The 25560-nt window shown below is 34.4% G+C and overlaps 1 protein-coding gene across 1 annotated transcript in view; it reads left to right on the forward strand.

Moving 5' to 3' along the window:
* The window catches only part of LUZP2 (leucine zipper protein 2), a 721061-nt gene that overhangs the window by 652159 nt on the left and 43342 nt on the right, over positions 1 to 25560 (forward strand). The window contains 1 exon segment of the mRNA XM_074272647.1: positions 17521 to 17607. Coding sequence (XP_074128748.1) covers positions 17521 to 17607 — 87 coding nt within the window.

The raw sequence follows: 25560 nt of genomic DNA on the forward strand, positions 1-25560 counted from the left end.
AAGAATGGGAAGAATGGCGAGAGAGAAGGAAAGGAGGGTGGTAAGGAGTAGAAGAGAGAGAGTAGGGTAAGAGAGTGAAAAGGAAAGGAATGGGAGATAGAGAGACAGAAACAAAAAGAGACAGAAGAATAGACAGTCAGAAACAGAGGAAGAGAGAGAGATAGACAGAGGAAGAGAGAGAGAAAGACAGAGACAGAGACAGGAAGAAGAAGAGAGAGAGAGACAGAGGAATAGACAGAGACAGAGAGAGGAAGAGAGAGAGACAGAGAGACAGAGAGAGACAGAGAGAGAGACAGACAGAGAGACAGAGAGACAGAGACAGAAGAGTAGACAGAGTCAGAGAGAGACAGAGACAGAGAGAGAGAGTAAGAGTTACTTCCTGGGGAAACGAGAGGTTAAATATCTTCCACAAATACAACTTGAATTTTTAACCTTATCTCAAGGTAACTATGGTTTCTAGAAGGCTATACCTCTAGAGAATAACTCTGGTGGACTTTAACAAGGTTGCATGTCTTGAAATTCAGACTCATGTTTCTCTGAATATGTCACAGCTATCATTTTTATGGTACAATAAAAGATCAGTACATTTCTGTGTTATAATTTGACCAGATATCTCTCAGCTGATTGGCATCTGTGTTGTTTCCTGTTTCCTGTTATTTCTCATAATAAAAAAAAAATCATTCTATAAAAATTCTGGTTCATGGAACTCTGTCCTTTACTTCCTAGGGTTATATGTGTAATAACATTACTGCTGCATAGGAATAGCACTATCTACTCATATTTGGAGTCTAATTCCATTGTTTTTCTTCCAGAATGGTAGAACCATTGTGCCATGGCAATTCCCCTCTATTTTGAGTTTTACTAATCTAATGGGTGTCAGATGAAACTTACCTGTTTTAATTTATTTCCCCTGTATTTGATAATTTGCCATGTTTTCTTTGGGATTTTTTATTTACGATTCTTCATTTCACACTTTCCTGCACGAGTAATTTGTCTATTTTATCTTTTGGGGATGTCTTATTCTCAAATATTTGTATCAATACTTTTCCTACTTTCGATAATCCACCATCATCAGAGAACACTTCTATGAAAAAAAAAAAAATATATATATATATATATTTATGATTTTACTACTACAATGTGTTCTTGTGCAGAATCTTTTTATACTTTTTGGGACAGTAATGGTGGAAAAAATCATTTTCTATGGGGGCAGGTTTCTTGGGGTACTTCTGGAGTCAGCCTTCCTTCCAGTTCCAGTAACATTAATCCCCAAGATGTAGCCAGGAGTTAAAGTCCTTTACTGTCTCTTTCCAAATCCTATCTCCTTCACTTGTGGATAGATGCTTTAGATGCTTTTCACAATTTAGAGACATTACATAGGAGGAAGGAAGGGAACATAAAATAAAAAGTGCACACCATAGAACTAAAGAAAACCTACAAAGAACCAAAGAACAGGTAAAACAGTTTTGAAAACAATTTGTAGTATTTATTATATTGATTTTCTTGAAATGAAAATTTATTATTTTATACTGAATCTCTCTTTATATTATATTTTATTATATATATATATATATTATATGTATTTTATTATTTTATTATATATTGTATATTGTATATTATTATATATTATTTTATTATTTTATTATATATTAATATATTTTCTTATTTTTTATTTAAATTTAAATAAATTTTAAAACTTAGAAAAAGACTTTCTGGAGAATAAATAGGTTTGAAAACATTCATTTTTGTGGAGCTATGACATATCATAATTCATTGGCTTTATTAGGTCCCTTCCACCTATATTACTGCAGAATAAATGTGTATCATGTAAGGAAACTCAAGGTTCAAAGATGTTTGGCTTGCTTTTTTGATAGTACATAGCTCTTTATTTGGAGTTATTCTCTCTTTTCTCTCTCTCTCTCTCTGTCTCTGTTTCTGTCTCTGGGCTCACTGATAACTAGAATGGTTCTTTTGTGTAATTCTTTATAATAATATTCTTCAATATAATCAAAGGAATTATCTCTTAGTTAAAAAAAAAAGGAAAGAAAAACAGTGATTCAGTACTACAATTATTTACTTCTAATTCAGTTCCAAATCCCTCCTTCCATAACCAATGAATAGACAAAGGAAAAAAATATATAAATACATATAGGTACACAAAACAAATTTCCCATATTACATGTGTCAAGAGGGAAAAAAGAAAGCAAAGAATATTTGTATCAGTTTTCTGATGAGAATTCACTCAGATACATTCTCTAGATCTGTATTAAAGAGATGTGGAGTGAGAACTGGATTTTTATGCTTCCTGTCAATCACTATCTTGACTCCACTCCAGGTTGATACTTTTTAATTTTGTGAAATTGAAACTGATTCTCTTGTCTTTTATGATTATTTCTAGACTAGTCCTTATTGGGTATATTTTCTGTATCTTTTTATTATTGCTATTATTTATTATTATTCCTCTCTTTTTTTTCTTTTGCTCTTTCTTGATTCTTTTTCTAGAAGTCTTACCATTCCTTTTCAGTCTTCTTTGCTAGATCTTCACCTATTTCAGACCTGTATCTGCCAGTGTTCCCCAAGGCATTGTCCTGCATCTTTAATTCTCCCTCTACATTATTACATTTGGCAATCACACCAGTTCCCATCATTTCAATTATCCTTTGTTTAGGGATGATACTCAAATGAATCTATCTAGCCTTGATCCCTCCTGAAACTATTAAAATTTTTGAAATTGAGTCTGAACATTTCTAAAATTTAGCTACTAATAATAATCTAAGATGCTTGCTGAAGTTTTCCAGAGTTCACCCTGAGAGTGAAACCACAGGTCCTTTGTATATTAATAAAAACTGGAAATAATATGGTTATGGTTGTTTTAAAATGTTGACAAAGATAACGGGGCAGTGTCAAGGCCAGTAGGTGGTACAGTGGTAAGAGTATTAGGCTGAAGTCAGAAAGACTCACTGCATGACTCTGGGTAAGCCATTAAACTCTCTCTGCTTAACGTCGTCATCTGTAAAATGAGATGGAGAAAAAATGATGAACCACTCCAGAATCTTAGCCATGAAACTCCCCCAAAAGTGAAAAATAACCAGACATGAAGCCCCTCAACATCTATATTGACAACCATTGTTGGCTTGGAAACACTGGGTAGCAAAGATGGTATCACTATACATCCTCAGTAGGAAAGGATCATATACTGATCCCCGTGTGAAGAATGAGATAATAGGAATAGATCAGAATATTGGTTTCATCACTATTATATAAATTCAATCACTATTATGATGGAAAAGTTTTCTTCAACATGAATTCAGCATCCATAAAACAAGGGAGAACTAGGCAATTTAACAATAGATATAACTAACACAGTGGATGAGTTCTTTAAAAGAACTATGTTTAACATAGAAAAATCAGGGAAATATTTTTTTAAAAACTGGGGGGGAGGAGATAGGAGAGCAATGACTTAGAATTAATGCCAATACTCCCATATGCTTAGAAAAAAATTTTGTCCATTTACAAATTTTGGTGTCCTGGAATTCTCTTTGTCAGTCAGACATAGTCCCATGGTTACCTTTGCCATGACAATATGAATTATATTGGTTTAAGTTACTTGATTTAATTCAAGTGGCTGAAGCATTAAATTTGAATTTTCCATTCAGTCTAGAAAGACTTTATCTACTTTCACTGCTAAAATATATATGACAAATGACTGAAAAAAACATCATGAAAAACTTTAGAATGAGTCCCTCCTGTTTCCAAATCACTATAGGAAGCCTTCTCTCCTTTTCTTCTGACCTTTCCCAGAGTACCCAGCAGAATGTCCATTTATTCAAGTAAACATTCAGTCTTCAACCTTTATTTCACTCTTTTGAATGTGCATAGAACTTAATCTGTGTGTTTTAAAAAGAATTATCACCCTTTTTCAAAGGGCGTGTTGTGAAAAATTCATTTATCACTTCTAGAAATAAATCAACCCTCAATCATCATATAATAAGCTCCAAAACCCAAAGAAGTTTAACTTTTCATGGTTGAATACTTTCATTTAATGAAGTGATGTATAATTCCTTCTCATTCTTCAAATTACCGTGTGATTGGGCTGTTTTCTTGAAGTAAAATGTATAACAATAAATAAAACTGTACAAAGAATATTAAGATGAATCTTTCCTCTCAGTTACTTGCTATTGTATTATTTCATGATATTCTATTCTATCTTCATGTATTTCCCTGTGAAATCCTCTGTCCCTGGAATGAATTCATCTCTCCTCTAACCCCTTTGCTGATTATCACAGTACTTCTCTTTAATTACTTAGCCATTTCCTCCATTGTTTTCCTTGGAAAACATTTCCCACCAAAATGTAATCTTTTTTCTTTGAATCGTTTATAAGATTAGGCTGAGAGTTGAAAGAAACATGAAAGATCATCTACTCTAATAATACTTTATTTTATAGATATTGAAATTGAGGTTCGGAAGAGTTGAGTAATTTGTATCAGTTCACACATTACACGGGTGGATTTTACAATAGGTCTCCTCCAGAATCATTATGTTGGTGGTGATGTTTTCAGGAAATCACAAAAGCCATTTTATTACAAATAGTTGACAAAAGGATGTGAGTATAGAAAAAAAAATAACTAATCATATGAAAATATCTAAACCACCAATAGTATAAAATGTGCATTAAAAACTGATATTTCACCTCATATCAAATTGTCAAAAATACTAAAAGATGAAAATAATATTTTGGACTTTGGAGCAAGTGAGGCACAATAATCGTGTTGTAAAACTACTAATTTCTTCCAATATTTCAAAACAACAAATTGGAATAAAGCAAGAAAATTTGCCTCAATTATTCTTACCTTTTGTCACTGTGAAGGCATTGTAAAGCCCATACCCTATAAAGGTCTAAAACATAAAATTCTAATGTAAAGCTAAATATTCAAAGAATTTTTTGTGATATCCAAAAAACAGAAATAAAGTCGGTGTTTATCAATGATGAATGGTTGAATGGATTTCTATAGGGATAGAATGGGAAATTATTGCATTGTAATAAAAGTAAAATATGACTACTTTTAAAAACATGGACCAAACTTATGCATTGAATAATGTTGAAAGGCTACTGCAATTAGAATAAATGCAATGACCAATATTGGTAACAAAGAGAAAAGAAGAAACAGAACTCCCTTTTATTTCTGAAGGGAAATTATACATCATGATAAGGATGGAAAGGAAAAAACAAGAAACCAAATAATGCATTAGTAGGACAGACCTAATTTTTCTTTACTTGGTTTTACTTAATTGCTTCTCTTTTTTAAAGAAAACAATCTATCAAGACCTGATGCTGGTGAGATAAGGAGGATTGATAAAACACGAATTTATTATTATGAGATTTCTGAGGGGGGAACCAAGATAGCAGAATAGACTTAAAAAAAAAAAAAAAAACTACACTCAGTTGAGTTTTCTCCACATCTCCCCTTTCCCCCTCCCAACTTTAAAAATAAGTTGCAAATCGAATTCTGGAATAACAGAGCCACAAAAGGTAAATAAAAACAAGAGGACATTCTTTCAACCAGGATCACTTAGAATATTTGCAAAAGAGATCTGTCACAATGAAATGGAAAAATGATTTGGAGCCCATGTTAATGAAACCCATGAATTAGATTATGGTAATAGGTACCAATTTTAATCTCAGGTGATCCCAAGCCAAAGAAAATGAGACAAAACAAATGATCAGAAAAATTAGAGGGACCCCTTGTGCTAGAATTGGATGCAAGATTAGATGTTGTTTGGCAACTTGACTGCAGTTCAAGAATGGAGAGAAATATTTTTAATTAAAAGGGACCAGGAACCCTGAGAACCAATATCACTTCTGGACTTAGGTGAGTAAGATCTTAGGGAACAGTAGTATTTCTGGTTCCAAGGCAGCTGATGTGAGAACTAGTATCAATTTCAGTCCTAATAGATCATGGGCCTTCCCAGAGTAAGGACCAGTGTGTTGTCCAGTGCACCATCTTTACCCAAGTTGCACCATCTTGAAAGTAAAGAACACTTGCAAACCCACAGAACTAACTCTGAAAACAGCAGTGAAAAAAAGCCAGAAGCTTGAGATAGTGCCTCTTGCCCATGCCAGAAACAGAAACAAACTTTGACATAAAGTTTAAAAATTGGAAATAGTGTGGGAAAATGAGCAAATAACATAAAAGAACATAACACTATCAAGCTACGGTGATAGTAAGGAAGAGCAAGAAGAAAACCTAGAAGAAAATATGCAGGGGGAGGGGGGAGAAACAAAAAAACAAAAATAAATTAACAAAAGTCAGCTATAAGAGCAGCCCCAAAAGGGGAAAAATGTAAATTGGAGTACAAAACTAAAAAGAATTCCTGTAAGAGCTAAAAAGTGATTTTCAAAGTTAAATGAGAGTGATAGAAAAAATATATAAAGAAATGAGATGAAATAAACAAATTATGGAAAAATGCAGATTGGTAAAAGAGGCACAAAATTACTTATGAAAGTAATCTTATAAAAGATAATTGGCCAAATGAAAAATAGGGAGAAAATGTCACAGGTGAATCTAACACCTAAAAACAGAATTGGTTGAATGTAGGTGCAAAATATAATTAATGAAAATAACTTCTTAAAGGAAGAATTGGCCCAATGGGAAAAAAATGCAAAAGCTCACTGAAGAACATAAGTCCTTGAAATTAGAATTGGACAAGGGGAAAATAATAGCTCCATGAGATACCAAGAAACAATAAAAACAAAGCCAACAGATTGAAAAAATAGAAACTGCAATATCTCATTGAAAAATTAAATCACCTAGAAAATAGATCAAAAAGATATATATATATATATATATATATATATGATATAGATATTTTTTATTTTCCTCAATTACATGTGAAAACAATTTTAGAATTCATTTCAAAAAATATTTTTGAATTCCAAATTCTTTTCTATTTCCTTATTGAGAAGATAAGCTATTTTACTGTGTTATAAATGTACAATCATTCAAAACATATCACTGTTAGTAATGTTGTTTAAAAAAAAAGACCAAAAAAGAACCACAAGAAAAATAAAGAAAAAAACATGTTTTGATCTTCATTTACAATCCATCAGTTCTTAAAGGCCTCATTTCTGAAATATATACAGAATGGACTCAAATTTATAAGAATTCAACCAATTCTCATACTGATAACTGGTCAGACAATTTTCAGAAGAAGAAAGTGAAACCATTTCTAGTTACAGACAATGACAAATGTTGGAGGGGATGTGGAAAAACTGTTAGAGTAATACATTGTTGGTAGAGTTGTGAACTGATCCCACCATTTTGGAGTGCAATATGGAACTATGCCCAAAGAGTTATCAAACTGTGCATACCCTTTGATCCAGCAGTGTTTCTACTGGGCTTATATCCCAAAGAGATATTAAAGGAGGGAAATGAACCCACATGTGTACAAATGTTTGTGGCAGCCCCTTCTGTAGTGGCAAGAAACTGGAAACTGAGTAGATGCCCATCAGTTGGAGGATGACTGAATAAGTTACGGTACATGAATATTATGGAATATTATTGTTCTGTAAGAAATGACCAGCAGGATGAATACAGAGAGGCCTGGAGAGACTTACATGAACTGATGGTGAGTGAAATGAGCAGAACCAGAAGATCACTATACACGGCAACAACAATATTATAAGATGATCATTTCTGATGGATGTGACCTTTCAACAATGAATTGGTTCAGGCCAGTTCCAAAGGTCTTGTAATGAAAAGAGACATTTGCACCCAGAGAGTGGACTGTGGGAACTGAGGTTGCATCACAACATAGCATTTTCACTCTTGTTGTTTTCTTGCATTTTGTTTTCTTTCTCATTTTTTTTTTATTATATATATATATATATATATATATATATATATATATATATATATATATATATATATATATTTTATAATATTATCCCTTGTATTCATTTTTCCAATTTACCCCCCCTCCCTCTATTCCCTCCCCCCGACGACAGGCAATACCATACATTTTACATGTGTTACAATATAGTCTAGGTACAATACATGTGTGCGAATATCACTTTCTTGTTGCACAATAAACATTAGAATCCGAAGGTACATGCAACCTGGGCAGACAGATATTAGTGCTAACAATTTTCATTCCCCTCCCAGTGTTTCTTCTCTGGGTGCAGCTACCTCTGTCCATCATTGATCAACTGGAAGTGAGTTGGATCTTCTTTATGTTGAAGATTTCCACTTCCATCAGAATACATCCTCATACAGCATTGTTGTTGAAGTGTACAGTGATCTTCTGGTTCTGCTCATTTCACTCAGCATCAGTTGATTTAAGTCTCTCCAGGCCTCTCTGTATTCCTCCTGCTGGTCATTTCTTACCGAGCAATAATATTCCATAACCTTCATATACCACAATTTACCCAACCATTCTCCAACTGATGGACATCCATTCATCCTCCAGTTTCTAGCTACAACAAAAAGAGCTGCCACAAACATTTTGGCACATATATGTCTCTTTCCGCTCTTTAGTATTTCTTTGGGATATAATCCCAGTAGTAGCGCTGCTGGGTCAAAGGGTATGCACAGTTTGATAACTTTTTGGGCATAATTCCAGATTGCTCTCCAGAATGGCTGGATTCTTTCACAACTCCACCAGCAATGTATTAGTGTCCCAGTTTTCCCACATCCCCTCCAACATTTGTCATTATTTGTTCCTGTCATCTTAGCCAATCTGACAGGTGTGTAGTGGTATCTCAGAGTGGTCCTAATTTGCATTTCTCTGATCAGTAGTGATTTGGAACACTCTTTCATGTGAGTGGATATAGTTTCAATTTCTTCCTCTGAGAATTGTCTGTTCATATCCTTTGACCATTTATCAATTGGAGAATGGTTCGGTTTCTTATAAATTTGGGTCAGTTCTCTATATATTTTGGAAATGAGACCTTTGTCAGAACCTTTGTTTTTAAAAATATTTTCCCAATTTGTTACTTCCCTTCTAATCTTGTTTGCATTAGTATTATTTGTACAGAAACTTTTTAGTTTGATGTAATCAAAATCTTCTATTTTGTGATCAATAATGATCTCTAGTTCTCCTCTGGTCATAAATTCCTTCCTCCTCCACAAGTCTGAGAGGTAGATTATCCTCTGTTCCTCTAATCTATTTATTATCTCCCTCTTTATGCCTAAATCATGGACCCATTTTGATCTTATCTTGGTATATGGTGTTAAGTGTGGATCCATATCTAATTTCTGCCATACTAATTTCCAGTTTTCCCAACAGTTTTTTCCGAATAATGAATTTTTATCCCTAATGTTGGAATCTTTGGGTTTGTCAAAGATTAGATTGCTATAGATGTATCCTTTTTTGTCCTTTGTATCTAATCTGTTCCACTGATCTACCGGTCTATTTCGTAGCCAATACCAAATGGTTTTGGTGACTGCTGCTATATAATATAGCTTTAGATCAGGTACACTTAGACCACCTTCCTCTGAGTTTTTTTTCATTAGTTCCCTTGCAATTCTTGACCTTTTATTCTTCCATATGAATTTTGTTGTTATTTTTTCTAGGTCATTAAAATAGTTTCTTGGGAGTCTGATTGGTATAGCACTAAATAAATAGATTAGTTTGGGGAGTATTGTCATCTTTATTATATTCGCTCGGCCTATCCAAGAGCACTGAATGTCTTTCCAATTATTTAAATCTGATTTTATTTTTGTGGCAAGTGTTTTGTAATTTTTCTCATATAATTCCTGACTTTTCTTTGGTAGATGGATTCCCAAATATTTTATACTCTCAGCATTTGTTTGGAATGGAATTTCTCTTTGTATCTCTTGCTGTTGCATTTTGTTAGTGATATATAAAAATGCCGAGGATTTATGTGGATTTATTTTGTATCCTGCCACTTTGCTGAAATTTTGAATTATTTCTAGTAGCTTTTTAGCAGAGTCTTTGGGGTTCTCTAAGTATACCATCATGTCATCTGCAAAAAGTGATAGTTTGATTTCCTCATTTCCTACTCTAATTCCTTGAATCTCTTTCTCGGCTCTTATTGCCGAGGCTAGCGTTTCTAGTACTATATTGAATAGTAATGGTGATAGTGGGCAACCTTGTTTCACTCCTGATCTTACTGGGAAAGGTTGCAGTTTATTTCTATTGCATATTATGCTTACTGACGGTCTTAAATATATACTCCTGATTATTCTAAGGAATAATCCATTTATTCCTATACTCTCAAGAGTTTTTAGTAGGAATGGATGTTGGATTTTGTCAAATGCTTTTTCTGCATCTATTGAGATGATCATATGGTTCTTATTAATTTGATTATTAATATGGTCAATTATATTAATAGTTTTCCTAATATTAAACCAGCCCTGCATTCCTGGAATAAATCCTACTTGATCATAGTGTATTATCTTGGAGATGATTTTCTGAAGTCTTTTTGCTAATATCTTATTTAAGATTTTAGCATCAATATTCATTAAGGAGATTGGTCTATAATTTTCTTTCTCAGTTTTCGATCTACCAGGTTTAGGTATCAGTACCATGTCTGTGTCATAAAAGGAGTTTGGTAGGACTCCTTCATCCCCTATTTTTTCAAATAATTTATATAACATTGGGGCTAATTGTTCTTTAAATGTTTGGTAGAATTCACATGTGAATCCATCTGGCCCTGGGGATTTTTTCCTGGGGAGTTGATTAATAGCTTGTTCTATTTCTTTTTCTGAAATGGGACTATTTAAGCAATTTATCTCCTCCTCTGTTAATCTAGGGAGCCTATATTTTTGGAGAAAGTCATCCATTTCACTTAAGTTATCAAATTTATTGGCATAAAGTTGGGCAAAGTAACTCCTTATTATTTCTCTAATTTCCTCTTCATTGGTGGAAAGATCCCCCTTTTCATTTGTAAGACTATCAATTTGATTTTCCTCTTTCTTTTTTTTGATCAAATTTACCAAAGGTTTATCTATTTTATTGGCTTTTTCATAAAACCAACTCTTGGTTTTATTTATTAATTCAATAGTTTTTTTACTTTCAATTTTATTGATTTCTCCTTTTAATTTTTGTATTTCGAGTTTAATTTTTGGTTGGGGGTTTATAATTTGGTCTTTTTCTAGCCTTTTAAGTTGTAAGCCCAATTCGTTAATCTTCTCTTTCTCAATTTTCTTCAAATAAGCCTCTAAAGATATAAAATTTCCCCTTATTACTGCTTTAGCTGCATCCCAAAGATTTTGATATGATGTCTCATCATTATCATTATCTTGGGTGAAATTGTTAATTGTTTCTATAATTTGCTCTTTCACCCAGTCATTCTTTAAGATGAGATTATTCAGTTTCCAATTACTTTTTGGTCTATTTACCCCTAACTTTTTACTGAATGTAGCTTTTATTGCATTGTGATCTGAGAAGAAGGCATTTATTATTTCTGCCTTCCTACATTTAATTTTGAGATCTTTATGTCCTAATATATGGTCAATTTTTGTATAGGATCCATGAACTGCTGAGAAGAAAGTATATTCCTTCCTATTGCCATTCAGTTTTCTCCAAAGGTCTATCATACCTAGTTTTTCTAATGTTCTATTTACTTTTTTAATTTCTTTCTTGTTTGTTTTGTGGTTTGATTTGTCTAAATCTGAGAGTGCAAGGTTGAGATCTCCCACTATTATAGTTTTACTGTCTATTTCTTCTTGCAGTTCTCTTAACTTTTCCTTTAGAAAGTTAGATGCTATACCACTTGGTGCATATATGTTTAGTATTGATATGGCTTCATTATTTATGCTACCTTTCAGCAGGATATAGTTTCCTTCCTTATCTTTTTTAACGAGATCTACTTCTGCTTTTGCTTGATCTGAGATAAGGATAGCTACCCCTGCTTTTTTGGCTTTACCTGAAGCATAATAAGCTCTGTTCCAACCTTTTACCTTTACTCTGTATGTATCTCCCTGCTTTAAGTGTGTTTCCTGTAGACAACATATTGTAGGGTTCTGCTTTTTGATCCAATCTGCTATCCGTCTCCGTTTGATGGGATCGTTCATCCCATTTACATTTACAGTTAAAATTACTAATTCTGTATTTCCTGCCATCGTATTATCCCCAGATTATACTTTTTTCCCTTGACCCCCCTGATCCCCCTCCCCGATATTTAATTTACAGACCCCCCTTGTGACGCGCAACCCTCCCTCTTTTTTTTTTTTTTTTAGGATCCCTCCCCCCTCCCTCCAAGTCCCTTCACTTATTCTCCTTTTCCTTTTCCCTTTTCCTCTCCCCCCTTTTAATGAGGTGAGAGAAAATTCTCTGAAAAACCAATATGTTAATTATTTACTCTTTGAGCCTCTTCTGATGAGAGTAAGATTCACACAATGATTCTCCCCCTCACTAAGTTCCCTCAGATATGGTGTATTTTCTATGTCTCTTCCTAGGATGTAGTTTCCCTCTTTTTATCACTCCTTCCCCTTTTTCTGAACCGACCTCCTTCCCTTTACTACACCCCCCTTTTTTTCTTTTATATCAGTAAAATCAAATTATCCTTGAGTATTTTTTATATACCCACAACAGAGTTACAGTTCTCAAGGGTTCTGTGTACCATTTTCTGTTTCTCTTCAGTCTTGTGGATGTAGATCAAATTTTTTGTTTAAGTCTGGTTTTTTTCTTAGAAACATATAGAATTCCTCTGTTTCATTGAATGACCATCTTCTTCCATGGAAAAAGATGCTAAACTTAGCTGGGTAGTTCATTCTTGGTTGCAGTCCTTGATCTTTTGCCTTACGGAATATCAGGTTCCAGGCCCTTCTATCTTTTAATGTGGAGGCAGCCAGATCTTGGGTGACCCTTATTGTGGCACCTTGGTATTTAAATTGTTTTTTTCTAGCTGCTTGCAGGATTTTCTCCTTTGTGTGGTAATTCTGCAGCTTAGCCACAATATTCCGTGGTGTTCTTTTTTTAGGGTCTATTTCAGAAGGAGTTCGATGAATTCTTTCCACATCTACTTTCCCTTCTGTTTCTATTATCTCTGGACAGTTCTCTTTGATAATTTCCTGTAAAATAGAATCTAGGCTCTTTTTTTGGTCATAGTTTTCTGGAAGTCCAATAATCCGCAGATTATCTCTCCTAGATCTATTTTCCAGGTCTATAGATTTTCCCAGTAAGTATTTGACGTTGTTCTCCAGCTTCTCATTTTTTTTGTTTTGTTTGACTGATTCTTGGGTTCTCTGTGAATCATTCATTTCTATTTGTTCCATCCTGACTTTTAAGGAGTTATTTTCTTCTTTCACAGTTTTTAGTTCTTTTTGTAAATGCCCAATTTCGTTTTTAAATGAATTATTTTGCTCTATTGAGTTTTTTTCCATTTCCCTAATTTTTTTTTTTTGAGAATTATTTTCTTTTTCCAATTCAGAAATTCTATTTTCTTGAGACTTTTTTATCTTTTCCAATTCAGATATCCTACTTTCCTGTGTTTTTTTAACCTTTTCTAATTCACTAATTTTGTTTCCCTGCATCTCCTGTGAATTCTTTATTTTTTCCAACTCCAATTTCAGGACATTGTTATTCTCTATCATAACTTCCCTTTCCTTGCCCCATTTTTCTTCGATCTCCCTCAATTTCTTAAGAGCTTCTTCTAGGAGAGAGTTATGTGATGGGGGGCAGGAATCGTTCCCCTTTAGGTTGTTATCTGATTCTCTGCTGTCAACTCCCTCGGGGTTGGACACCCGCTCTTTCTCTGTATAGAAGGAATCTATGGTTTTTCTAGCTTTTTTGCTCATACTTAAAAAAAATCTTTTGGGGTCTGTCTCTGGGGTAGGAAATTATTTACTTCTTTACCAGCTTCCTCCCAGACGGGATGGATGCAGCGGCCCCTGCGCCCGAGCTAAGAGAGAGCTCTGGGAGAGAGTTCCCCACCCCCTCCCTGGAAGTGCCTCAGAGGTGATTAGCACTGCTGTGCTTCGAGGGCGTAGAATAGTGAAGACTGCAGGAAGCCCAGTCTATGTGTCCGGGTGGGGAGTGGGTGTCTGCAGCAGGTGACGTGAGAAGCCCCTGTGCTCAAACTGGAAGTGTCTGCCAGAAACCGCGGTCCCTAGTTCAAAGGTTCTGCTTCTCTGGGACTTCCTGGAGCTGAGTTCCACTCCCTCCAGCTAAGTTAGGCAGTGTGTGTTGCCTTGGGCCGTATCCACCCACTTGTCAGTCTCTTAACTATTCTCAGGAGGTAGCTGAGGCCACACCCCCTGGTGCCTGAGTCACCCCCTGGTGCCTGAGTCACCCCCAGGGTCCGGGGAAAATCTAATCTGAGTTTTAAAATATTTTGGCTTTCTCTTCTGAACTGCTAAATAATTAGCAGAGAAGAGCTAACAGCCTGTGCCAGATTCCTTTACCTCAGTGGCTTCTCTGATCCCAGAGCCCCTCCCAGCGCAATGGGCGCAGTGTGCCCCTACCCCACCGTCTGTGCTGGTCTTTCTTATTCCTCCCCTGAGAACTGACCTTTCCTGTTGAAACTCCAGATTCTCTTCAGCTGGTAAGTCGTGCTTCCAGTCCTTGTGGTATCTATCAGTCCTGAGCTAATTTTGAGACTTAATTTATCTAATTGGTTGTGAGGGAGTGAGGACGTTCACTGAGTCATGTGTTTCCTCTCCGCCATCTTGGCTCCGCCCCCCTTCTTTCTCATTTTTATCTGATTTTTCTTGTGCAGCAAGATAATTGTGGAAATATGTATACAAGTATTCATATATTTAACCTATATTTAATTACTAGCTGTTTAGGAGTAGGGGTATGGGGAAGGAAGGAAAAAAAAATTGGAACACAAGGATTTGCAAGTTGAAGTTATCCATGCATATGCTTTGGAAATAAAAAACTTTAATATAATCCATCAGTTCTTTCTCAGAAGATGGATAGCATTTTTCATTGCAATTACTTCAGAAATATTTTAGATCATTATATTGTTGAGAATAGTTGTCATTCACAGTTGATCACCATACTATTAGTGTTATTATATACAATGTTCTCTTTGTTTTGCTTATTTTACTTTGCATCAGTTCATGCAATTATTTCCAGGTTTATCTGAGAGAATCCTGATTGTCATGTCTTATAGCAAAATAACTATATCATCATAATCATAAACGAAAATTTGTTGTCCAATTGATTGGCATCTCTTCAATTTCCACAGAAAGAGCTGCTATAATTTTGTTCATATAGTTCCTTTCTTTCTTTCACTTTTTTTGTATGTCTTTCAAGGTATAAACTACTACTAGTGATATTACTTGATCAAAGGGAATGTCTGGTTTTATAGCCCATTGTTCTTTGTTCCAAATTGTTCTACAGAATGACTGAATCAGCATATCACAATTTTTTTCACATTCCATCCAGCATTTGTCACTTTTATTTTCAATCATATTAGCCAACAAATTAACTGTTTTGGAGGTACGGTGTACAGCAGCAATATAAGCACAGATAGAGAAACAGCATCACCATATTAAGAAATTTACCACAGATATTAAATTCTTTCTTCCACCACCACAGCCACTGCAAAAGAATAATCAATGGACATTTGGTGATTTGTAGAAGCACTAGATTTCTCAACTACTTATTTCAGTTAACTGAATTTGAAAGATTTGTTACCATTTTGTTTCAATCTCTTTAAAAGTAAAGACCATCAAAGGATATGAACAGACAATTTTCAGATGATGAAATTGAAACTATATCCACTCATATGAAAGAGTGTTCCAAATCACTACTGATCAGAGAAATGCAAATTAAGACAACTCTGAGATACCACTACACACCTGTCAGATTGGCTAAAATGACAGGAACAAATAATGATGAATGTTGGAGGGGATGTGGGAAAACTGGGACACTGATGCATTGTTGGTGGAATTGGGAATACACCCAGCCATTCTGGAGAGCAATTTGGAACTATGCTCAAAAAGTTATCAAACTGTGCATACCCTTTGATCCAGCAGTGCTACTAGTAGGCTTATATCTCAAAAAGATCTTAAAGAAGGAAAAGGGATCCACTTGTGCCAAAATGTTTGTGGCAGCCTTTTTTGAAGTGGCCAGAAACTGGAAACTGAGTGGATGCCCATCAATTGGAGAATGGCTGAGTAAATTGCGGTATATGAATATTATGGAATATTATTGTTCTATAAGAAATGACCAGCAGGATGAGTTCAGAAAGGCCTGGAGAGACCTACAAGAACTGATGCTGAGTGAAATGAGCAGGTCCAGGAGATCATTATATACTTCAACAACAACAACAATGCTATATGAGGATCAATTCTAATGGAAGTGGCTATCTTTGGCAATGAGAGGATCCAGTTAAGTTCTAATTGATCATTAATGAATAGAACCAGCTACATCAAGCAAAAGAACACTGGTAAATGAGCATGGATCACAACATAGCATATATATTATTCTGTGATTGTTTGCATTTTTGTTTTTCTTCCCAGGTTAATTTAACCTTCTTTCTAAATCCAATTTTTCTTTTGCAACAACAGAATTATATAAATATGTACACATATATTGTATTCAAAATATACTTTAACATGTTTAACATGTATGAGACTGCCTGCCATCTAGGGGAGGGGGTGGAGGGAAGAAGGGGAAAATTCGTAACAGAAGTGTTTGCAAGAGTCAATGTTGAAAAATTACCCATGCATATGTTTTGTCAATAAAAAGCTATAATAATAATAATAAAAGTAAGGACCATGCCATGTTTTAATTTTTTGTCTCCCCAAGTGTATGCTTAATTTTTTTTTGTTGAATTGTAGCATTAAGCACACAGCATGCAAGATTCCTGTGAAAGATATTTAGTTTGGACAATAGTGATACTAAATTGAACCAATTGTAGAGATTTGTCAGTGTAATTGAGGAGCTGAAGTTTCTATAAGGTCTAGAAAAAAGATCTTTAGGAAAGAGGAGCAAATTAAGCAAATTTAAATTTGTTTGTGCATGAATAAATGTATATTTCCTCAGTGATGTCCTTTGTTGCTATATAACCAATTATTAATTACATTTTAAGTATTTTGGGTGAAAATTATTTTTATTTTCAATTTCATGTCTTCTCTCTGCTGTCTTTTCAACAAATTGAGAAGGCAAAAAATCTGATAGGTATTATGAATATAAAATTATATAAATGTATTTCCATATTCAATATGTTTTGGGGTGGGAACAAGAAAAATTAAAGGAAGGGGAAAATGCTTCAGGATCCAATTTTTGTCCGACATTTCTGTCTAGAGGTGGGGCATGATGAAACATGCATTCTTTGGAATTGTCATAAATGAATGTATTGATAAGAACTGCTAAGACTTTTACATTTGATTGTTAATAGATTATCGCTTTTACTATATATAATATAGATGTACAAACATATATATATATATATATATATATATATATATATATATATATATATATACGCACACACATATATATGTATAAACATTGTTCTATTTCTCTTCACTTGCCTTTGCATCAGCTCCAAAGTCTACTGAGTTTCTGTCTTTGAGCTTTTTTTTTTTCCTGTTTTCTAGGCTGAACCTACTGTCCTGGGAGATAAAAGAACTCTTCAAGTTGAATCACCCAAAGAAGAGCCAAGTACCAAGTGTGATTCTCCAGATGTAAGATTAATTTATATAGTATAATCAGAAACAGTGCACAAATCCATTTTAATTAAACACAGATATTTAAATAACTTTCCATTTGTAGCCATATAGAAAATCTAAGTATTTTTTTTTTCTGTTTGGATTCTGAAAGGCAAATGTTTTCATGACTTAAAATATGTTGGCATTTCCACCAGGAATTTGTAGGCAGAGTTTATAAAGCTTTCGTAGAATAATCTAGTCCGAGAGATGTAACTTCATGATTAGCAGGTTCAGCAATCTGGTTTTTTCCCTCAGAAATTTAGTTGGAATGCTGCTGATATATAATGAAGGTCCAATCTTAGTTATATAATACTCCCAACAGGCAGCTGGCAAAACTCCATGTCAGAACTATTTCATTGGAATGGAAAGGAAGCGGATTAACTTGAAATGATAACAGGAGTGAATTTTAAAAGCATGGAGTTGTGCATTCTGCCAAATAATGACCAAGAAATATAGTGAATTCTGAACCTCAGATGAAGTTAGCAGGATATCAGAGAGTATTAAACCTTAGATAATGAATTAGAAAGTGATATGTTGCTGTAGTGAGATAGAAACAAATATTCCAAAATTAAGGTACTTTGATAGAAGCCAATGGTGTTCCATTTAATGTATATGAAACCTTAAGGACCACTCTTACCCATTTTCTTTAGCTTTCAGAACTGCCAAGCTTATGCTACAGGGTTATTATAAAGATTAAATGAACATGGGAACACTACAAAAGCTGTCAAGAGTAATACACAGGTAAAGAATGACCAATTTACAGAAAAATAAAATGACAGTTACACAAGGATATAAACTATGGCTTAAAACATTTTAAAGTTAATTCCTCTCCACCCAAAATAAGGGACTCTAAATAACCAATGTCTCCTTTACACTAATATCGAACATTTATGTTAGGCAGATGCTTATATTATTTCTGAATGGAGATTAAAAGAGATAGTCAAAGTTAAGTCTTAAATAAGGATATGATTGTTGTAAAAATATTGTTGTAGTTGTAATTGTACATATTAAGAATAGCTAACATTTATATTGCTTCCACTATGTGCCAGGCCCTAAGTGCAAAGCACTTTATGATTATGAGCTCCTTTTATCCTCACAATTGTAGGAGATAGGTGCTGTTATCATACCTGTTATACCAATGAGAAAACCAGGGCAAGCAAAGATTGTGTCTGGATATGAATTTCAATTTTCCTAACTCCTGATCCAAAGCTCTATCCATTGAACTACCTGACTGCCCATATGTAAGGAACCAACAGCATTTCTAAATGTACTACTAAATTACTAAATGTAGAAATCATTTAATTATGTTAACTTTTATAGTATATTTTTATTCATTCCATTAATTATTTTACAATTACATTTTAATTAAAAAAAATGTTTTCCAAATTCTCTCCCATTCCTTGAAAAGGCAAACGCTATTTTTATTTTTTAAGCTGCCTGGAAAATGAAGCAAATGATGTAGATTGGCCTAAATTTACATATAATCTCTCTTATTTATTGTGACCTGGTCAAGTAACAATCATTCCAAACCTGATTGTTTAGTTCTCAAATGAAGATAATTATACATGCACTATATTTCCCACTTAAGATTTTAAAAATAAAATGAGATCGTAGATGTGAAAGCACTTTGTAACCCTAGAATGCTATTACTAATATGAATTAAGCAAAAATGTCTGAAGTGTTTAATATATTCAAGGCATAGAAATACAATTTATGATATTGGCTATGTCAGGAAGCTGTAAGTTCCCATTACTGGATAGTTTCAAGATGAGCTTGAGGAATTAGGGTTTGCAGATAAGCTTTATGTTTCAGGTGCAAATTGGAATATTTTATGATTTTCAAAGTCCCTTCCAACACTGTTCTTTTTTCAATATCATGGCAGAGGGTAAGCCAGCTAATAGCACCTAATATAATCAGCATCAAGGCCATAATGACACCAGGGAAGGAGAGATTTAAGAAGGAAGAATGAATGTTTCACATTAGTAGTTACTAGACTATTGTGGAACCTTTGGACAGATTTGCTGTCCATTGAAAGGGAATGAACTAATCTTCTAAGGCACAAGAAATGTATGCCTGTGCTTTTCTTGTAACTTAGGAAAGTATTTCACTTTGCTAACATTTCAATATGTCTCCTTCAATCCATTAGCCAATGAGAAGATAGTCTTCAGGTCTATGTGTTCTGATGATATATTTACTCTTCTTAAGCATCTGTATTCTGTAGCTATGCTTGGTACCTTATAATTGGCTAATTATCAACCTTCTAGTACAGTTAAATCAGGGAAAATAAAACTTAATGTTTGAGCTGTATTTTTAAAATAAGATAATTCTATAAAATTCAACCCCTCAGGTGTCAAACACATGGCCTACAGCTGATAATTCAGCTTACAACAACCTCAAGTGTGGCTTAATGCATTTAGGGCCTGGAACATATTTAACAAAATAAATTTTAAAAAATAAAAATGTAATAGCACATAGATAATGTAAATATCTGGTTTTTAAGTCAATATGCAACCCACAGAGATCCTTAAATATGGCTTAGTTTCCCCATTTCTATTTAAAATGGTACAATAATTATATTGAGAGTTAGCTCTGAAATTAAAAAGGTCTAAGTTCAATTCTTTATCAGATATATCCTAGCTAGAGGATTTTGAACAAGTCACTTAACCTCTCCTATTTTCCAGGAAAATCTCTAAGACTGTAAGTACAAGAGAATTTGCTGATTTATTATGTTAGATGTACTTTCTGTTCTATAACAGGACATCGTTACCTAATTTAATACTTGCAATGGCCACTGCTCCATTTCACCAAACTTAGTGATTGTTTGGGAATCCAAAATATTCATCTGTAATTCTATAATAATTCAAAAAGATGTCATGTTGGAGAATAATGGAATTTAAATTACTAAATATAGATAAGCAGAGATTTTTTCCAGTGAGTAAGTCTTTCTTAGTGCTCCTCAAATCATCATTTTGTTTATATATGACATCTTAATTTTCAAATGTAAATATGAAATCTTAAATATGTTTATCTTTTGATATTTTATTAGCGGTAATGGCAATATTCCATTATTCAATTCAACATTTAATAATTTCCGACAACATTGGAAAATGCCATTTTTAACTTGCCAGTAGGTTGGCCCATAGTACCATCTGTGGATTCTCAGTTTACTTTGAATTTGCATTGAGTATCATTTTGATAGTGAGGTGGTGATCATAGTGGTGAGATGACATGTATGAACTTAGTTTGAAATTAAGACTATAGGCCCAGAATGATTAGCATGGAATTAAAGTAAATATGAATGAGAACCATTCTGAAGGTATGGCCTTAAATTCTTTAAAAAGGCAGCACATTTTAAATGTAAATAATTACAATGAATACAGGTTACAAAGACTCATGAATAAGAGATAAGTTCCCAATTATAAGTAGTAATTTCAATTGCCTTACACTGACCCCAAGTGGTTTCCCACATAATATGGTTGTTTTTAATCTAAAAAACAATCTAACAGCCCACACTTTGAGTGATGTTGATCTCACCCCAGTTGGAAACACAGTGCTGTCTAGCAGTATTTTCCTATACGTTATCCTATTTCTGCTCTGAAAGGGATAGTTAAATTAGTCTTAGTGGGATTTTTCTGGTTTCATCTTACTGCCTTTCCTATGGGTGTATCACCTTAATAATGCAGTGGTCCCATAACTCTTAAACAACCTTCCAAAATGCCATCATAAAAAAAGAGGAAAAAGTTAACTCTCACTTCTGTATGCATTCATTCATTTTTAAAACGCCAACGAATATTAATGACATTCAGATTCTAGTGTCTTCCATCTAACCTCCCAGAAGAATGGAAATATTTCAGTTTTACCTAAAAAGGAGAAACAGAAGCTATGTTGGACTATTTTATCTTCCCCACAGATTTATAGCAGCTTCCTTAACATTTAGCCACACTTATGAGACACACTGAGGAATAACCAATATGTTGGATGACAGAAGCTGGGTCCATGAAGATCTCAGCAGGCTCAAATGATGGGCTGAATTTAATGAGATACAATTTAATAGGGACAGGATGCTGAGCTGTTAACATGAGGAACATAATTAAAGCTTGTGGGTATTGCAAGAGAATGACATAGTCCTGTAAGAATAGTCTAATTCCCAGAAACAGCTGAGGCTTGTTTAAAATATTGAGGCCTAAATTAAAAAATCAAGGCTAGAGATTCTGAGATATGGTGCAAGCAAGAAGAAGGAGAAAGATGTCATCTCTGTGCTTATACAAGATAGAATAATATTGTGTTAGAATAATGTTATAAAAAATTTCCACCTCTCAGCTCCATTTTATATTGTTTAATTTTTCTGGAAAACCAATCTTTAGATTGATAAAGTTACTAACAAATAAATAACAAGAAATTACACCTCAGCATAAAATGGGAATATAAGTAATCTAGAAAGATGAAAGTTAATAAGACTAAATTCAAAGTCCTGAAGTTGGGTTCAAAAGATTGACTGCACAAATGTAGTGTTTCAAGGTATAGCTCTTAATAAAGTTTATTGTGAAAAGGACATGAATATTATATTGGGGTAAAAATATCTATAAACTAAAAGAGTGATATAGTTCTCAAAAACAAAATAAAACTACACAAACACACACATCTTTCATGTAGTCTCAAGTTATGTTAATAATAGTCATAACACTTAGAACAAGAGGAGAAATCGTCTTCATGTACTTTCTGCCTTCAGTTCACATCTACAGTGTTATGTATGTTTCATTTAGGAAGGAAGAAAAGAAAGGAAGGAAGGAAGAAGGAAGGAAGTAGATTGAAGGAAAAAGGGAGGAAGGAGGAAAGAAGTAGATGGAAGGTAAAAGGGAAGAAAGAGGAAGCAAAAAAAGAAGGAAGGAGGAGGGAAGGAAGAAAGGAAGGCAGGAAGAAAGGAAGGAAGGAAGAAAAGGAGGTAGGGCAAGTCCATTGGTGTAAGACATTTCTAGTATGAGAAACTGCATAGCAGATTAACATCTTATCTGTTATTTAACAGTTTTAGACTATTTACTAGAAGCAGTAAGAGGTTAAACGATTATTAATATTATTATTAGTAGTAGTAGTATTTATTAGTACTAGTCTTTTGAAAACTAACTCACTCTTTTGTGTCATAGGAATTTTTCAGTCCAATAATGTAGATTTGCTCTTGTAGCTGTATGAGATGGTCAGCCATTTATGAAATGCCTGATAAACGAATTTATCCCAGATCTTTCTGATCCAGAGCTGACTCTCATGATCAGTATCAGGAAGAACTTGCACATATTAAGGCAAGCACAAAGGGGAGGGGAAAGGGAATAAGTATTTTATAGTGCCTATTATGTACCAGGCAATCTGCTAAGTACTTTACAAATATCACCTCATTTGATCCATACAGTAAAACTGGGAAGTAGATACTGTCATTATCTGTACGTTATGCTTTAGGAAACTGAGGCAGACAGAAGATTTTCCCAGAGTGAGTTTTAGACAGGACATATACTCAGTTGCTCCTGATTCCAGGTCCAGTGCTCCATCCAATGGACCAGCTAGCTGCCTCTACAAAATAGAATGAACTACCTCTGCTGGTAGTGAAAGCCTCCATCAGAACTTGTGAAATAGATACAGGAAGGATACCTGTCAGGGATGTTTTAAAGGCTTCCCTACTTGAACCAGAGAGTGGGAGCTGTCCTTGTAAATATTCTTTCCAACTGAAAAATGCTATGTTTTTGTGATTACTAAAAATGACAAATTGTTCTCTGTGAAAGATCATTTGCACTCACCCAAAAAACCCATTTGCACTTGGTTTCATCGTTTTGTCAAGTCCTTGTCTCTCCTAGCAGCCCATCAAAATGTTACTCTTTTTTTTCAATATAACTATTTTTTAAATGTATTTTTTGGTTCCTTTCTAATGGACTTCTAAAAGTTGAAATGGATCATCAAGGGCTTGGGGCCATATTAAATGTTCTATTCGTGGTGTTTTAAAATTACTTTGAAATGGCTAGTTATTGCTTCAATAACTGTGCTTAGAAGGAGAGGAGGTACCTGTGCATTTTTCATTCCCTCCCCCACCATGTAAATGTTCACTATATTGTTTAATAGCATAGCAGGAATTAAAGAAATTGTGCATTTCATTATAACTTTCACCCGGGGATTAAGACTGAATGTTTAAAGTAAATGGGTTCTGTTATGTTTCTAACTGGCAGGCTTAGAGAGTTAGTGAATATTTAATTTTTGTTAATGTGCTGAGAAAATGAAGAGCCGGTTCCGAACAATGGCTTTTGATGAGCCTGGGGACCTTTCTGGTGGTTTCATATGGTTAAGCTTGCTTGCACTGCTTACACTCAGACAGGTTTATTCAGCAACAGAATAGCATTTAGGGACAGCAAGAGAACAGAAATTTAAGACCTGAGGTAAAGGAGAGAAGGATCAGCAGGCTTTTTAAGTAAGAATTGAATGTTGGCAGACATAGTCAAAACCTCCCTTTACCCGGATTTCCAGTGTTCGCATTCTGCCGTTTGTCAGATATTAATGACTTTGGGACATAGGCATTCCATCAAGATGACAGTGGATCGGTCTTTACCCAATGTCCTTAAACTCATGGTATAAGCTTTTCATCCTAACCTATAATTAGCAGTTCATGGATTAAAAATGATAAAGCCAGATGGGAAGGACTTCGACTAACTTGGGTTTGTCAGACCTGAATGGTGAAAGCATTTTGAATCCCATTATTTTTGCACTGATCAAGACATAAAACTGGATTTGGGCACAGAGGATATAGGTTCAAATTTTCTTGTCTGACATAACCCGCCTAGGTGATTTGGGGCGTGTTCCGTCTCATCTTGTCCCCTCATTTGTAAAATGAAACAGTTGAACTAGGTTGTCAGTATAGATGCTTCCAGCTCCAAAGGTCTCATTCTGTGCTCCTAATAAGACCTTCTCTTTCTGTAATGCTTTATGGAATACAAAATGCTTTTCTTATGTGGAGTAGGAAACATAACTTGTTATCTCTATTGATAAGCAAGAGAACAATACTGAGAGAGGGAATAGGGCTTGCCCACCAGCATACTGGAATAGGCTGAAGATGGCATGAGTCTCCTAACTCCAGGTCCAAATCATTGATACACAATGTCATTAAGACATATCAATAATTAATAATATAATGACATATAATTAATGACATATCAATGTCATTAAGAGCACTGTTCCCTACACTAGTATCACTGACAGGAACCATTTAATTCCTATAGCAAGAAAACTTGGTAATAAGAGTGAATTGAAAATTTTGTGCAGTTCTGAGTGCCTTATTTTTAGGAAGGATGCTAGGTCAGAGTACATCCAGACAAGGTTACCTAGTATGGTGACATGCTATGACTCAAGCCATGGCCAGACTGCTTGAACCAAATGTGGATGTTGATACTGAACAGAATTTAGGAATGAGGATGAACATGATAGTCATCTTCATGTATTTAAAGGTTTGGTACACCAAAGAGTTATGATATTGACTGTAACTGATCCTAGGGGAAGAACTGGAAGCAGTGAGAACAAGCTACAATTGCAGATAGAGACTTACTGTAAGGGAAACTAAGAAATGATTAAAAATAAGTGTTCTTTCAAAGCAAAATAGGGTGCCTCAAGAAATAATGGAATTAACAATGTTCAGGCAAAGGCTAGATGATCACTTTTAGAGGAATTATAAAGCAGATTTGATTCAGGTAGAGGTTGATCTAGATGGAAAGAGGTCCCTTATTCCTAAGAGTTTATGAAATTAGACTGTATTGTGACACAGGCGCTATTGAAGAAAGCAAGACTAAAACTCAGATGTGTTGCCCTCATTTTTCTCATTTCAGTCATCAGCTCAAGCTATTCCTGGTTTCAGTGTCTTATTATCCAACCGTCTTCATTATTTCCTTTTTACTTTAATTTATA

This window comes from Sminthopsis crassicaudata, chromosome 6 (genome assembly GCF_048593235.1).
Source record: "Sminthopsis crassicaudata isolate SCR6 chromosome 6, ASM4859323v1, whole genome shotgun sequence".
In the NCBI taxonomy this organism is placed as follows: domain Eukaryota; kingdom Metazoa; phylum Chordata; class Mammalia; order Dasyuromorphia; family Dasyuridae; genus Sminthopsis; species Sminthopsis crassicaudata.